At 54.2% G+C, this 16,760-nt stretch overlaps 1 protein-coding gene across 6 annotated transcripts in view; it reads left to right on the forward strand.

The window, feature by feature from the left end:
* The window catches only part of AMZ1 (archaelysin family metallopeptidase 1), a 48,006-nt gene extending 31,750 nt beyond the window's left edge, over nt 1–16,256 (forward strand). For 3 of the 6 annotated variants that reach the window (XM_055346808.2, XM_004045039.5, XM_055346809.2), the window contains one exon: nt 1,373–8,763. In XM_055346808.2, the coding sequence (XP_055202783.1) occupies nt 1,373–1,921 (549 nt within the window). In that variant the 3' untranslated portion in view covers nt 1,922–8,763. Of the gene's footprint in view, nt 1–1,372; nt 8,764–13,615 lie in introns of those variants that run through there. The other 3 variants (XM_055346813.2, XM_063708360.1, XM_055346811.2) reach the window with 1 other exon arrangement.
* The last annotated feature ends 504 nt before the right edge of the window (nt 16,257–16,760 follow it).

The following is a 16,760-nucleotide window of genomic DNA, read 5'->3' on the forward strand; positions in this document are numbered from 1 at the left end:
CTGCAGAAAGGGTTGAGAGCTCTCATTTGATGCCTTCACTTGGGGTCTTGTGCAACCATCTGACATGAACTTTTAGAAGGTGTATGCCCCTCCCTACACGTGCTGACCTGGCATAGCCTGGATCCACTTGGTTCTGAGCTGGAGCGTGTAGTTCCTCCTCCTGCCCAGAGCTCTCTCCCTTCCGTGAGCACAAGCTCCTGAGGCTGTGGAGGGAAGAGGGCCAGGGCAAAGGCCCTCCAGGCTGTTGTAGGGAGGGCAGTGGTGTGGATGTGAGGTCACCTGCTGTCCCAGGGCTCTGGGAGGTGCTGGAGAGCCGACCAAGGGCCTAGCCAGAAAAGGTCACTGCTGTCCACTGACAGCAATCAGTGAACTGCCTCTTGAAGAAAGCCTGACTTGTGGCCTCTGCCACTTCCTGTGGTGTAAACAGTCTCACCATGGCTGATGTGAGCTCCCAATATGATGTCAGTGAGTGCTGAGTTGGGAACAGATGTGCAGTGGGACCTTGTTAAACTGTGTGTCCCCTGTACAGATGCAGGAGAGGAGACCAACCTTGAGAGCACAGGTAAGAGTGAAATGGAGAAAACATTTAGGAAGTGAGTTTCAAGTACTGCCTTTGCTTTACATTTTTTTCCCCCTTGTGGTCTCACTTTGTTGCCCAGGCTGGTCTTGAACTCCTGGGTTCAAGTGATCCTCTTGCCTCTGCCTCCCTGTGCTGGGATTACAAGCATGAGCCACCATGCCCACACCTTTGCTTTAAAATTTTAAATTTTATTTAATTATACGCTTTCTGGGTGGGTGCTGTGGCTCACACCTGTAATCCCTGTAATCCCAGCACTTTGGGAGGCCGAGGTGGGTGGGTCATCTGAGGTCAGGAGTTTGAGACCAGCCTGGCTAACATGGTGAAACCCCGGCTCCACTAAAAAATGTAAAAATTAGCCAGGCATGCTGGCAGGAACCTGTAAAATCCCTGCTACTCAGGAGGCCGACGCAGGAGAATTGCTTGAACCTGGGAGGGGGAGCTTGCAGTGAGCTGACATCGTGGCACTGCACTCCAGCCTGGCCAACAGAGTGAGCCTCTGTCTAAAAAAAAACAAAAACGAAAAATGTTAAGTGTTCTAACTTTGGATGATAAGGAGCTTGCGAAGTTCCTGAACGGTGAGTTCTTGGGGCTGGGTACCTCCGACTCTGGCACAGCCTGGACGTGAATCCTCAAAGGGTGCTGGTCACAAGAGCCCTCACACCACCAGCCTGACTCCTGCCCCTGGGTAACTAAGGACGGTGGGGTCCCCTTAGGTAAGGAGGTCTCCTGGCAGTTCCCTGGCTAGACAAGGGCTGGCACGGAGCAAACTCAGCCTGTGTTTCTCCCTCTTAGAGACTCTACACCTGGACTCAGGCGGTGGTGGGGACGTGGCCCAGCCGGGAGGCTGGGGAGCCGTCAGTGTGGGAGGACACCCCGCCTGCCAGCGCCGACTCGGGCATGTGCTGTGAGAGTGACTCGGAACCTGGCACCAGCGTGTCGGAGCCCCTCACCCCTGATGCCTGGAGTCACACCTTCGCCTCGGGGCCAGAGGAAGGGCTGAGCTACCTGGCGGCCTCAGAGGCTCCTCTGCCACCTGGGGGCCCTGCGGAGGCCATCAAGGAGCACGAACGGTGGCTGGCCATGTGCATCCAGGCCCTGCAGCGGGAAGTGGCGGAGGAGGACCTGGTGCAGGTGGACAGAGCCGTGGACGCCCTCGACCGCTGGGAGATGTTCACCGGCCAGCTCCCGGCCACCAGGCAGGACCCACCCAGCAGCAGGGACAGCGTGGGGCTGCGCAAGGTGCTGGGGGACAAGTTCTCCTCCCTGAGGAGGAAGCTGAGTGCCCGAAAACTCACCAGAGCAGAGTCGGCCCCCTGTCCCTGGGATGGGGAAGAGAGTTAGTACAGCAGGGGCTGCCCTACGTCTCCTTCCCTAAGGATGCTGACCAGCACTGTCCAGTAGCTGAGGCCACTACTGACCTGCCAGGGATTAAGAGGAAGGGTCTGCCTGGGTGGTGGCTCAGGCCTGTGATCCCATCACTTTGAGAGGCCAAGGCGGGGGGAATCGCCTGAGGCCAGGAGTTTGAGACCAGACTGGGCAACATGGTGAGAGACTCTGCCTCTACAAAAGAAAAATTAAAAAATTAGCTGGATGAAGTGGTTCATGCCTGTGTTCCCAGCTATTCAGGAGGCTGAGGTGGGAGGATTGCTTGAGCCTAGGAGGTCGAGGCTGCAGTGGGATGTGATCATACCAATGTACTGCAGTCTGGGCCACACAGCAAGACTGTCTCCGAAAAAAAAAAAAAAAGTTCTTTAGAGAAGCCACAGACCACCTGTCTTCAGGCGCCTCCTTCAACTCCTGTGTCCCAGCCAGCCGCTCCCAGGGGCCTGCACACATGGAGAGGCCTCCCTGCTCCTGGGTGCTTCTCGTGGAGTACAACCCGGACTGTGCTGAGGTTGGGACAGAACCCCCTCCCCTGCAGAGGCAGAAGTAAGCAGCGTGCGTCCTGTCTCCTTCCAGGCTGTGGGCCTGCCCTTCAGTTATTTCTGTCTCCTTCCAGGCTGTGGGCCTGCCCTTCAGTTATTTATAGCTGGAGCTGGAGAGGCCGGCTCAGATGAGGAGTGACCCCGGGGGCACACGGGCTCCACGCTGCCACCCAGCTTCCAAGGCTGAGTCTCCTCCCTAAGGGGGAAGTGACGGGGTTTTGTCTCTATCTCAGGTGTCAACCACATGCACACACACAGTGTCACGTTCTGTGGCGCTAACAGCATCCTGATCCTGACGGACTTCACCGGGGCTCTCCAGGCATCTCTTCTGACAAACACTGCAGGAGGTGAGGGTGTCTGACATGCACTGAGGGCAGAGGCCCCCTTATTCCTGAGGCGGCTGCAGCTCACCGTGGGGAAGATCAACTGCGGTGATGTTTTTGGGACAGTTTCTTGGCAAAGGCGGCCGCGCTGTCAGTACCAAGTAGCTGGAGGTGGTGATCAGATGATCAGTCTCTCTTTTTTTTTGGTCTAGTTCTGTCAGTTGCTGAGAGAGGGGTATTATTGCCATGGCTGGGCATTTGATCTCCCTTTAGTTTTGCCGGATTTTGCTTCCTGCACTTTGAAGCTCCTTTACGTCCATGCACATTTGATTGTTGTGTCTTCCTGATGAATTGACCCTTTTATTGTCACACGTACCCCCTCAGCCTGCGGTGGAGGGTCTCAGGGAGAGAGACTTCCGGTTCTGACAGCGGAATCCCTTCGGAGTGACAGGGCGCGCGAGCTGTGACCCCGCCCTTCATCTGGAGAGAGGCAAGAACAGGGCAGCTTGGACCATTTGTGGGTGGGTGGCTCACACAGTTATGGAGGGCTTCTAGGAAAAACAAAATACAAAACTAAAACTAGAAGGGCTATGCAGGTGAGGTGGGCTGAGGCTTCCTTGTGAATCTGACATTGGTGGAGGCCGACTGTAGGCTCCCGGTCCTGGTCCCAGTCCGTGTTGACTTCAGAGAAGCAAAGATGCAGCTCAGAAGTAGCATTAGGATCTTCGTCCCGTTCTCTTTTGTGTAGCTTCAAAGAGGCATGACAGTGACCTGGGAGGGGAGATGAAGAGCTAGGCCTTTCAGAAAGTGACCAGTGGAAGGTGCCGGCAGAGCGCCCTGCAGTAACAGAAGGTGAAAGCCGGAGTCTGGTGGCTGTTGCTGCAAACAAACCACCCAAAACTTCGTGGCTTAAAATCACCACAGTCTAGCTCATGAATCTGTAACTTGGGCAGAGCTCGGTGGAGACGGTTTGCCCCTGTGGCTCGACTGGAGGGTTCGTTCACACGGCTGCCAAGTGGAAGTTGGCTGGGAATCTCAGGCCTTGGTTCCTGCCCACTTGAGACTCTCCATGGAGGAGGGGCATCTTCTTAGGAAGGCAGCTGCCATATTGTGAGGAAACCGGACAAACAGGGCAGCCAGAGCCAGAGAGCAGGCTCCTGGTCCCAGTCCCGGAAAATGCAAAGGGACAAGTATGTGTCGATTTCAGAGAAGCTCAGATGTAGCATTAGGACCTTCATCCATACCCTTCTCTTTTGCATGGCTTCTAAGGGGCATGACAGTGACCTGGGAGGTAACTGTGCCAGAATAAAGAGGGGAGATGAAAAAAGAGGGTCACTTTCAGAAAGGGACCTGGGCTTCCTCACAATATGGCGGTTACCCTCCTAAGGTGGACATCAGGAAGGTCAGATGGAAGCTCTGTGGCCTTTCATAACTCGGCCTCACGTCACAGAGCGTCACCTTTCCTGCACTCTACTGCAGCAGTGACAAGGACCCCACCCCAGGTTCACGGGGAGGGGACGTGGCAGGGAATGTGAGACAACAGAATATCGCTGTGGCCGTTCATGAACAGTCAGCCCCACTCGGCGTTCACTGTGGGGATTTGGCTGGTGCACCTGCGAGGTGACCTGATCTGTTTTCCGATTTCCTTCATCTTCTGCAAAAGGTTAACCGCTGGAGTGATGCGAGATTAAACAGAGGTGATAAAAATAGAACAGCCTGGCTCAGGCTGAGGGTGGGAGCACACTGGGGTTATGACCAAAGCCTCAGCGCTCTCTGTACCCGTGTCCTTTGACCCTCAGCTGTGATGCGTGTCCCAAAAAAGCGTTTTGAAGTGGGAAGGAGCAAACCACTAAAAAAAACTCCTTTTATCCGCAGCCTTTACCAACTTGCAGATGTGAGTGAAATTTTTTAAGACAGCTGTTAGGAGGACGGTTTTGAAATGCAACTTTGAGGAAGAGAAATTGGTTTCCCTCCTCTCCCCCGTGTTAGCCCCAGGTTCTGTCTGTGCTGTGGTGAAGAGTGACTTGGGACAGTCACCAGGAAAGACGCTAAGGCAGAGGAGAGAGAATGAGGGCTGCCTTCTCGAGGAAGGTCACAGCTCACAAATCTTTCTAAACTTAAGCGCGGCAGAAGTTGAACTGAGATTAAATTTAGAGATGATGGTTTCCAAGACACACAGGGCCACGGTTCTTTCAGTTTTTAAACATGTGCAAAGTCCACTGAATTACTTTCTCGTCTCATCTGTCAGAAGCCCCTGAATTCACAAGGATGGGTCTTCCAGCTTGACGATGACCTCTCTTCTGAGAGCCTCACCCATCTTGGTAAGCCAAGTCAGCGGGGCCTCATGGAGCTAAAAATAGTTTCAGGTCATGACAGATGTTATCTGTATTGCTGTGTGTGCGATGAGTCTGGGGAAGCTAACACGTGCCTTCTGAAGTGGCTAGAATACACACTCCCACGTCACAGCCATGCTTTGATGAAGGGGTGAGAAGCAGTGTTCCCTCTGAGGCAAATCTCTCTTCAGGCAGCCCCGCAGTCCTCTTCCGAAATCTCATTCTTTTCCTTCTCTTCCTCCCCAAAAAGCCCAAACTCATTGTCAGAGGGGAGAGAGGGGAGAAACAGCATCCCGACTCCTGTCCATGGTGTGAACCCTGAGGGCATAGGACAGTGAGTGGAGCTCTGCCACCACCCCCGTTTCCAGAGCATGGGTGAGGAGGGAGGGATGCCGACCTGTTAATATTTGCTTCAGACCTTTTCCCCGATGAACGAAATCTCCGAAAGCCTTAAATAAACATAAAATGGCTTAGTCAAGCACGAGTGATAAAGGTGGGAGTCCAAATTTAGATCCCACCAAGTTCAAAGGGGGAGGCTAGAACATTCCAGGGACACACCTACACGCAGAGGGTCTCCATACAGTGCCAAGGGAGCTGCTCTGCAGACCCACCAGGCAGGGAGGGCCAGGCCTCGGAGGGAGGGACCGGCTGCCCTGCCCAAGGCCCACCTGGACAGGCAAGTCTTCCCTAGTGGGTCAGTCAACTCCACCGCTTAAGGGGTCCTTCCTATGTAACGGAATTTTTTTTTTAACAAAATTATCAAGTCTCGAAATGACCTGTAAGGCAGATGGCTGCATCCCCACCGTATGGCTGTGGCTGTTGAGATGGAACTGGGAAGGGCTGGAGCCTCAGAAACGGCAAAGCGGAAGTTGAGGCGCAGTCTGTTCTTGCTTGAACCCCGAGTTCTCCCGCTGTTGTGCAGCTTTCTAAGAAAGCAAGCTGGAGAGGTCTGAGCAGGAAGAGAGAAGGCGCACGGACACGGGAGGCCTGCACCCTGATCCCTGAGCAGCCCCCACACACCGGCACCCACGCCCCTCGGTTCTGATAACCAGGAGGCTTTCTGGTCCGTGCAGCATCTTCGGACTCTGAGGAGAGGCCTGGGTGGGTGGCCGGCACTCTTAGGTGAGGTGCCAACGAAAACACCCCCGCGGTTGCTGGGGCTTCACTGATTTGTTTATAAAAGGAGGGCGAGGCCTGGACAGGAATATTTTTATCCCCGTGAAGACGGAGAGAATCAGGGCTTCGCGACGGGGCTCATAGACCTGAACTGGGTCTGCCTGCCTGTGTGCTGGAAGCAAAGGACGGCCCGTCCTCTAAGCTGGCTTTGCAGCTCCAGTAAGAGTCAGAGACTCATGGGGGCCTGGCTGCCGTCCTGGGAGAGGCCCCGGGAAGCGGCTCGCCCTGTACGCAAGGGCTCTCTGGAGCTCACCCCGCACGCAGGCTGCTCCAGACCTGAAATCTAGCTGTGATCCCTGTGGGGCAACTGCACACAGAGGTGCCCAGTTTCAAGGAAACCTAAAGCAGCAGCAAATTTACGGCTCTTGGAACACGAGGCTGTCAAAGATAAACACCGCAGGGTAATCTAGGAAACACTTCCGGCTTGACTGTAAAGAGCCCTGGCCTGCGAACGCTGTTAAAAACAGATGCAGATCGCGGGTGGAGACGGCCGGCCGAGCCTTCCCTTTTCTGACATCCTACAGCAGCACCTTGATGAATGAGAACCCGGAAGAACGGAGATTTTTGAACTCAGCTTCTTGGGTAGGGAGGCAAATGAAAACAGGCCGATGTCAGGGGTTTATTTTAAAAAGCAATTTCCAAGAAGTGTCCTGGGGTCACCACGCGTTCAGTCCAACTCTTCCCCGCTGCAGTGTTCCCGTGACGATGAGGCAAATCCAAACAGTCACCGGAGTCGAGCAAACATGGCGGCCCCTGCCTCCCCCGGCGGCTCCAGAATGGCCCTCAGAGGGTCCGCGGCAGCCAGGCCTGTCCAACCTCCTGCCCTCTCTGAGAGGGGCCCGAGCTCTCGCAAGATTAACCAGAGACAGCACCTACCCGATTCCACCACTGAGGCCTCCCTCAATGCCTGCTCCCTAGGCTTTTTAATGAACGCACTTCTGTTACATGGTAGGCTTTTTAATGAACGCACTTCTGTTACATGGAAACTGAGCCCGGCATGGCGTCACCTAGCTCCACCCTGGGGCTCCTCTGCTGCCGAGAGCTCTGGCTCTCCTGACTGTGGGCACGGTGTTCATTTTCTCTCTCAGGCAGGGTGCTCTGCCCGCCACAGTGTGCCTGGTTTTCTGGATACAGCATGACGGAACCGTCCCTTCTCAGCAAAGGCCAACACGTCTTTGTTGAGTCCAAGACCACCTTCCGCTCAAGGGCCCTCACCGCGCTTTGTGAGTCTGTCTCGTGAGCCTCCTTCAGTGGTCTGTGACCAGCGGGAATGAATGGGGACGTGTTTTGTTCAGGCCTGACTCTTGGACGCTGGTGGCAGCCGTGGGCGCCCACTCACCTGGCACGTGGACAAAGGTGATGAGCGCGGCTGACGGCTCCCGGGGACAGCGTGGGGTCCAGTCTGAAGCCGACGCCCCTCTCGGTCAGGCTTTCAGCAGCAGAAGGCAGTGGACTCTTCACCATTTCTTCCAACACTTTCTCACGTAGGAGCTCCACTGTCCCTTCTAACAGGACAGGGCTTGTGCAGCCGGGCTTGGTCTTGTGGTCAGGGAGAAGCGGGCAGGCCAGGGCCGAGCTGCGTCCGGCTCTCAGGGACTTCCTCTCCCTGTGCTCTGCCCACCTGGGGTAGGCCTCTGGAAACAGGGGAGTCACAGAAACCACGGGAAACGGAGTGGGTTGCAAGAGGCAGAGAACACGCTTTTCTCAGGGTCGCTTAACACAGGCAGGGGTACAGGAGAGCTCCGGCCATTTATTCCAAATGTATGAGCAGGAAGGAAAGAGGGAGGGAAGCTGCAAGAACAGGCGACTCTTTTTTTTTTCCCCATCTGAAGTGAGATCAAACTTCTATCACATTCTACCTGTGCCCTTCTGGGTGGGTGGTGGCCGTCCTCTTGGGCGCCCCCTTGTGAGGGCTCGAGGCCTTTACTGGATGGGCAGGATGCGGGCAGCAGCTGTGCCGGCTGCCAACCCAACTCCTCCGACAGAACGGCAGGTGGCCCCTGTCGGAAGGGGGGTGTCTCTTCATTCCTGCCATCCTCCGGCCGCCTCTCCCACCTGCACCACTTGGAGGCAGTTGTTTCACGTGGGGCTCTTGATGGCATAACCTGATGTCTGTCACGGACCCCCGAGCAGCAGCAATGCCTGAAGAGGGCAAAGGCCAGCACGCCTGGCAGAGCTCCCTCCTCTGCTCCAACAGCAGAGCCCAGAGCATCCCTTGGCCCCGACGCACAAGTCCCACAATAGCCTCTCCCAATGGGAACGACTTAGCCCTAATTACATGAGCTTTGATCACCGCTCGATTGTATGGCACAGTTATTTTTAAAAATCCAGTCCAAGTGGAAATACACCTGGAGCATTTTATACTGCAGTGATTGATGGACGACTTTGATATACAAAATAAAGTGTGTTACTCAGCTATTCTATAATGCTTACATCTTACATTTTCATTCTCAAAATTAATAAATGCTATCAACCCCAATTTTTTTTTTTTTTTTTTTTTTTGAGATGGAGTTTCGCTCTTGTTGCCCAGGCTGGAGTGCAATGGTGTGATCTCGGCTCACTGCAACCTCTGCCTTCCAGTTTCAAGCGATTCTCCTGCCTCAGCCTCCCACGTACATGGGATTACAGGTGCCTGCCACACCATGCCCGGCTAATTTTTGTATTTTTAGTAGAAATGGGGTTTCACCACCTTGGCCAGGCTGGTCTCAAACTCCTGACCTCGTGATCCACCCGCCTTGGCCTCCCAAAGTGCTAGGATTACAGGCGTCAGCCACCGTGCCCAGCCTCAACTCCAAATTTTTAAAAGGGCTTAAACGAAGAGGATGAAATTCTGGAAGGCTAAATGGAAAGAGAATGTGTCTGTTGAATTCGATAAGCAATTCCTTGCATTTGAGAAGGCAAGGAGCCGACGGGAACCTACCGACAGGGCTGCCACGCACTGCTGCAGAGCTTTCCGTGCAAAGCGCGGCTCCCCTCTGAGACTTGGCTCCTCTGCTGACGTGGACCGGTTCATCTACCCACGCGGACGCCCATCCACAAACACTTAGTCACTGCTGGAGGCTTTTAAAACACCTGTCAAATCAAGAGTCACTTCACAAATATTCACTCCCCGTTTCCATGTCTCCCCACGTCGGGGTGAACACTTTTTATGTGCTGTGACAAAAAGGAAAGACTAGTGTGTGTTTTGGGGGCTGGAGGGGATCATTATTTATTTTTTTGAATTTTTATTTATTGAGACAGAGTCTCTGTTGCCCAGGCTGGAGTCCAGTGGTGCGATCTTGGCTCACTGCAACCTCCGCCTTCTGGGTTCAAACGATTCTCCTGCCTCAGCCTCCCAAGTAGCTGGGACTACAGGCGCCTGCCACCACGCCTGGCTAATTTTTGTATTTTTAGTAGAGACGGGGTTTTACCGTGCTGGCCAGGCTGGTCTTAAACTCCTGACCTCAAGTGAAACACCCAAGTCTCCCAAAATGCTGGGATTATAGGTGTGAGCCACCACGCCCAGCCTTTTAAAAAAAAAAAAAATTTATTTTAGATACAGGGGTCTTGCTATGTTGCCCAGGCTTATCTCAAATGCCTGGGCTCAAGCGACTCTCCTGCCTCAGCCTCCTAAGGAGCTGGGACTACAGGTGTGTATCTCCATACTTAGCTAACTCAAAACTTTTTTTTGGTAGAGACAGGGTTTCAGCCACGTTGCCCAGGCTGGTTTTGAACTTCTGGGTTCAGGCGATCCTACTGCCTCAGGCTCACGAAGTGCCTAGATTACAGGTGTGAGTCACCACGCCCGGCCCGTTATTTCTGTTTATACGAATGTCACAGCATGTTTCCTGTGTGACCCTGCGGGCTGTCATCGCTGGCTGCCTGCCTTACGCCCACAAGTCTGGTGGTGGCGACCAGCAGCTGCAAAACGACCAACTCTATTGAAGAAACACTGGGTGGCGCGGGAGGTTCCTGCCAATGCCAGGAGGAAGAGCAACCCAGGACGCCTGTGCCTGGGAGGGATGGAAAGGCCAGGGGATGGTAGAGCTCAGGAGAGGAAGCACAGGGACTAAGGCCCAAGCCGGGCCCTGTGCTGAGCGCTCACCTCACTCTCCTGCTGCGCACCGCAGATGTGTGGAAGACGCAAGGAGACCTCTGCTTCGGGAAAGGTGCTTGCCCCACGGTGGAACGCACTCTGGAAGCCCGTGGATGCGACGCATGCTGCAGAATCCACTGCCACACACATTCTTCTGTTTGAAAGCAGTAGGTGGGCTGGGCGCAGTGGGTCACTGTAATCCCAGCACTTTGTGAGGCTGAGGTGGGTGGATGACGAGGTCAGGAGATCGAGACCATCCTTGCTAACACGGTGAAACCCCATCTCTACTAAAAATACAAAAAATTAGCCAGGTGTGGTGTCAGACGCCTGTAGTCCCAGCTATTTGGGAGGCTGAGGCAGGAGAATGGTGTGAACCTGGGAGGTGGAGGTTGCAGTGAGCCGAGATCGTGACACTGCACTCCAGCCTGGGCAACAGAGCGAGACTATGTCTCAAAAAAAAAAAGATAGCGGCGGGTGGGTGCCACACTCAGGGGCCCCCACTTCTCAGCAGTGGCGGGGGAGGCAGGGACATAACACGCCAGGAAAACAGGTGTAATTTAAGGCACATTTTAATAGATTTATAAAAATCATATATACAAAACATGTTAAACTAACCACCGTGGCTATAACATATATTTTTACACTTTATCATATCTTAACCTCGTACACTGTATTCGTAAACCAAGTCCGGTCATGGCACGATGGCCCGGCACAGGTGGTGCTGGCACTGCAGCGAACGTCAGGGAGGGGCTGCACAGAGCACTCGGTTCCCTTCAGTATTTAAGGCCCTGAAAGGCACAGGCACTAAAGCCAGAAGGCCGTCCAACTGGTCCCTTCAGCAGTGTGTCCTCCTGCTGCGTGGGCTGGGGCCTGAGCACAGGAAAGGGAGTTCAGGACACAGTGGCCATGAGTAGGTGCCAAGCTTACTACACTGAATTTCCTGGCGACGCTTGTGCCCATCGATGTGAGCTGGTTCAAATGGAGTTAAGAAAAAGGGCATTTTGAATTTTGTTTTTTTTTTTGAGACAGACTCTCGCTCTGTTGCCCAGGCTGGAGTGCAGTGGCACGATCTGGGCTCACTGCAAGCTCCGCCTCCCGGGTTCACGCCATTCTCCTGCCTCAGCCTCCCAAGTAGCTGGGACTACAGGCGCCCGCCACCACGCCTGGCTAATTTTTTATATTTTAGCAGAGACGGGGTTTCACCGTGTTAGCCAGGATGGTGTCGATCTCCTGACCTCGATCGACCCACCTCAGCCTCCCCAAGTGCTGGGATTACAGGCGTGAGCCACCGTGCCCAGCCAGGACATTTTGAATGTTTTAAACCAATTTGCCTGACAGGTCAAAAGGTAATTTGAGATTCGAGACTGACAGATGCAATAGAGATTTTAAATTTTGCATAGGCTTGTTAAGAACCCAGACTGGGTGCAGCGACTCATGCCTGTAATCCCAGCACTTCAGGAAGGCTGAGGTGGGAGGATCACTTGAGGCCAAGAGTTCAACACCAGCCTGGGCAACACAGTGAGACTCCATCTCTATAAAAAATTTAAAAATTAGCCAGGTGTGGGTGGTGGCCACATGCCTGTGGTCCCAGCTACTTGGGAGGCCAAGGTGGGAGGACTGCTTGATCCCAGGAGTTCTGAGGCTGTGATGAGCTATGATCACACCACTGCACTCCAGCCTGGGCCACAGAGCAAGACCCTATATTTAAAATAAAATAAAGTAAAATAAAATAAAAATCAAGAAGGTTCACTGTGTAAAAAAAAAAGTAAATCTGAAATGCATTTGCATGGCAGTTGTACAACCTGTGAGTGGTATACAAATTGTATGTGACTTGAGTACATTTTACAAAAGAAGAAAAAAAAATTGAACAGGTTGACTTCTAACAGGAAAGCACCACAGAGCGTACAGCCCACGGTGCCTGCGGGCTGTGTGGGGGCCCTGCTGCAGACGCGTGCTCAGCACCTGTCACCCACAGCTAAGTCACAAGAGCTGCTGGCACCTGTTTGCAGGCGAATGTGGCAACACGCACCCGGGTGCATCCAGACAGCCTGGGTGAGCAGGAGAGCCACAAAGAACCAACTTCATTCGTGTGATTTCCAGATGCAGGTCTGGTTCAGTTCTTGATGCCCGAGTTTCAAAGTCTCCTACCTGACCAAGTGTCCTCGGCCTAGTTTGTACTGACCTTTTTTGAGGAGCACAGATGGGAAAGACATTGGTGGCGAAGATCTCCTGCATCACCCCGAGGCTGCGGGAGGTCCCTCGGGAGCCAGCTGTCGGACTGAGGAGGAGGAAGGGTGCCACAGTCTCGAGGGGTTCACGCTGCTGGCCACAGCCCTGCATGCCCCCTCAGCGCTCCCCAAGCTCTCGGGGACGATTCAGATCAACTTTCCCCACAGCTTCAGGGCAGAGGCTGAAGTTGCAGACAGCAATGATGGAGGCCTGCAGGTCAGACACCGCGGCTGTCCCCAGCAACCCTGTTCTCAGAGCCTCCCTCTGTGCCCGGAGCTAGTACCAGAGAGCCCCGGAGCTGGGCCTGGAGGACTTTACATCCTCCTCACAGAGGGCCATGCTCTTGACCACCCCTACATCTGTCTCTGCGGAGATAAACTTTCCCTCGTCTGGACTTCTGGCCAGAATTTTTTTTTTTTTTTTTTTTTGAGACAGAGTCTCGCTCAGTTGCCCAGGCTGGAGTGCAGTGGCGTCATCTCAGTTCACTGCAATCTCCACCTCCTGGGTTCAGGCAATTCTCTGCCTCAGCCTCCCGAGTAGCTGGGATTACAGGCGCCCGCCACCTCACCTGGCTAATTTTTTGTATTTTTAGTAGAGATGGGGGTGTCTCACCATCTTGGCCAGGCTGGTCTTGAACTCCCGACCTCGTGATCCACCCGCCTCAGACTCCCAAAGTGCTGGGATTACGGGCATGAGCCACTGCGCCCGGCCACTTCTGGTCAGACTTTAACAGACAAGCTACACGGTCTAAGCCAGCTGGGGCTCACCAACACCGGGCAAGGCCAGACCTGCGACCTGTTGAGAAGATGTGGTCCTCCAGGAAAGCTCTACTTCAACGAGAAATAGGTGGGGTTACGTTCATTTGGGTAAAATGCATCAGCTTTTAAAATCACAGAATGAAGTGAATTCATTGTTAATTAAAGGGTGCCAAGGTGAAAGGCCTGGAACAAGAGCCCTATCATTTTCACCAACAGGACCAGGCGAGAGACGGGAAGCCCTTCCACCGACCACGGCCCTCTGTGCCTCTCCGCACCCTCCCATCCCACCCATGAGGGCCAGGCTGTGTGTCGGCCCGGCAGGAAATTCAGGCTGACGTGGGACCCCACGGTAACTGCACCTGTGTCCCGCTTTGGTTCATGTTACAACACACGTCCGAAAGAAAACCAAAGGGAGAAGATGACCTCCTGGAACCTGCTTAAAAAAAGCACCTAAGTTTTGGGTGGAGCTAAGTTTCTACTTCTGTGAAGTCAGCCACTGAGCCGCATTTCCAACATGACTCCCAGCAAATCACCGTCAGCCACGTGCCGAGGCTGCCGGGCGTGTGAGAGTCTCACAATGACACTGTCCGGGAAGGATTTCCAAACGTCAGGGTTAAGCGTGGGAGCGATTCTCGTCCCCGCCACACCCGGATCCGCCAGGACAGAGAAGCCGGTACCCCAGCGGGTGGTCTGCTTTTCTGCGCAGAAGCACTGTGGTGTGTTTCTGAGTTCTACCCACTTCCTACCCCTCACCACACACAGACACGGACTTGTAGCAGCATCCACCAGGCCGGGGTATCTGGAACTCCCTCACTTCTAGGGACCTCCTGTTCCCTCCTGCTGGGTTCTGCGAGCGCGCCCTGTGAATGGGAAATTCAAACACTGAGAAAAGCTTATCTGCCAGGGACTAGTTCAGTGGGATGTGGATTAGGTAAGGCCCAAAGCATGGCTGTTCTGGGCCCTCAGGTCCTCCGGGTTCAGGGGCTGGAGCCATGGCCATGGCCTGCGGTCGGCAGAACCACGCCACGCCAGCATCTCCTAGAAGGGGCTGCCCTGGGCCCGCGGCACCAGACGGACACAGCTGCACGAGGGGAGGGGCGAAGGATGCTTCCAGGGAGCAGTGACCTGTGTCTGAAGTGAGCTTCCACCCGAGGAGATGCCAATACTGCAGCCCAGAAATCCAATGCGTCTATTTCAATATGGCGCCCTGAACACCGCAAATAACCTGCCTCCAAGTTCCAGAGGGTTCTGGAGGGAGAGATGGAGCAGCAAGTGAATGAGAAGCTGTAAGGGCAGGTCTCGGTGACCTGAAGACTTTCCTCCAGAGAGCGTGCGAGACAGGCCATGAACCTGGGACCTGGAGGCAGGAGCAGCACGTCCACACCCTGTGGGCTCCACTCCCAGAGCTCAGTTACCCCCGAAAACCGCAGACTCTGCCTCTCCCTGGTCGCCTGTCAGCCGCCGTTGAGGCCTGCTCAAAAGGCGGCTTCAGCTCCTTTCTTGGGAAACCTAACGCTTTTCTCTTCCAGGTCCAACACAACGCCTCACAAAACGATCACGAGATTGAAAGGCTGATGTCAGTGAACCATCCCCTTCCAGGGCACGCAGTGCCAGACCCTCCCCTGGTGCCTCTGTATACAGGCGTCCAGCCCACCCGCTGCAGTTCCCCCACCGACTCTCAGGCCTGGACCAGCTCCCCTGAACGCCAAGGCTTCAAGGAAACACCAGGATCCCATATTTCAGGACCATCTCTCCCCGGGGCTGCTGTGCAAATTAAGCAAGTCTTAAAGTGGCCTGTCCTCTTCAAAGCCTCCTGAATTTCAAGCAATCATTTCGGAAAGAGACTGCTAAGCACATGTGATGCACCGTACAGAGAAATGGCACCACCAGATTTGGAAAGGCTGCATGTGTGTGAGGAAAGATTAGCAAGGATTTCATCTCTGCCCTTAAATCACCAAAGAAAACCCACCATCCCCACAATTCTCGAGGCAGGTTGCTGGCCACAGTAAGAAGACCTGGTGGCACGTTACACGGTGAAATACAATCCTCACCACACTAAACATGAATGTCCCCAAACCTGGAAGGAACCTGCCAGCTTGCCTCTTCAGTGACTGTCAACCCTGGCTGACAACAGAACCGCCTGGGACATGAAGAAACCTGTATGAGTTGGTGTCTCAGGCCTGGCGGCTCAGCACACTGCCTGGGTGAGAGCTCCTCAGGTGATTTGACTGTGTCCCCAGGGCAGAGAGCCACTACATCATTCAGCATGGAGACGTGAGGACATCCAGGCTCCCAGAGCTCAGCCTACAGTCGGAGCACACTGTGTGCTCAGGGCAGGTGTTTTTCTGGCGCACTCTCTGGCTTTCCCACTTGTGGTCAGTTCAAGCCCCCACCAGCCACACACGGGCTAATGGTGCTAGGTGGCATCCCCACTCCTCTTTCCAGAAAGCTGCTTGTTTGGGCAAGAAGAGAGATGCCCCGTGATGCCGAAGAGCAAGTTACGGTGGAGGCCTCAGCATGAGAGCTCTGGTCACACCACGCCGAGGACCGGACGGTGCCCTTGCTTCCTGTGAGTGGTCTCTTCGCTTTCTGGCTGGAACGATAACCCCAGGGGTTGCGAGGACAGAACCTCCACCTGCCATCCCCATGGCTACCGCTGGTCTCCAGAGCACGTCAAGGTCCTTCCCCTCCCAGCTTCTGATCTTGGAGAGCGAGGCCTCTCATGCTCACATGCATGTGTTTAGGTGTATATGCTGCCATGCCATGCTTTAAAAATAAAGAGTGTTTTGAATAAAAGCCTCTGGAACACAACTTTATTTATTTTTTTGGAGACAGAGTCCCACTCTGTCACCAGGCTGGAGTGCAGTGGCATGATCTCGGCTCACTGCAACCTCTGCCTACCGGGTTCAAGCGATTCTCCTGCCTCTGCTTTCCGAGTAGCTAGGATTACAGGCGCCCACCACCACACCCAGCTAATTTTTGTATTTTTAGTAGAGTTGGGGTTTCACCATGTTGGCCAGGATGGTCTCGATCTCTTGACCTCGTGATCCACTCGCCTTGGCCTCTCAAAGTGCTGGGATTACAGGCATGAGCCACTGCGCCCGGCCATCTTCATTTATTTTTAAGATGGGGTCTTTGCTCTTGCCCAGGGTGGAGTGCAGAGTGCGATCACAGCTCCCTGTAGTCTCAAGCTCCTGGGCTCAAACGATCCTTCTGCCTCAGCCTCCCAAGTAGCTGGCACTACAAGCACGCACCACCATGCCCAGCTGATTTTATCCGTAAAGATGGGGTCTCTTGTGGCCCGGGTTGGTCTCAAACTCCTGCACTCAAGCAATTCTCCCACCTTGGCCTCCCAAAGTGC

The sequence above is a fragment of the Gorilla gorilla genome, chromosome 6, assembly GCF_029281585.2.
Source record: "Gorilla gorilla gorilla isolate KB3781 chromosome 6, NHGRI_mGorGor1-v2.1_pri, whole genome shotgun sequence".
NCBI classification, from domain to species: Eukaryota; Metazoa; Chordata; class Mammalia; order Primates; family Hominidae; genus Gorilla; species Gorilla gorilla.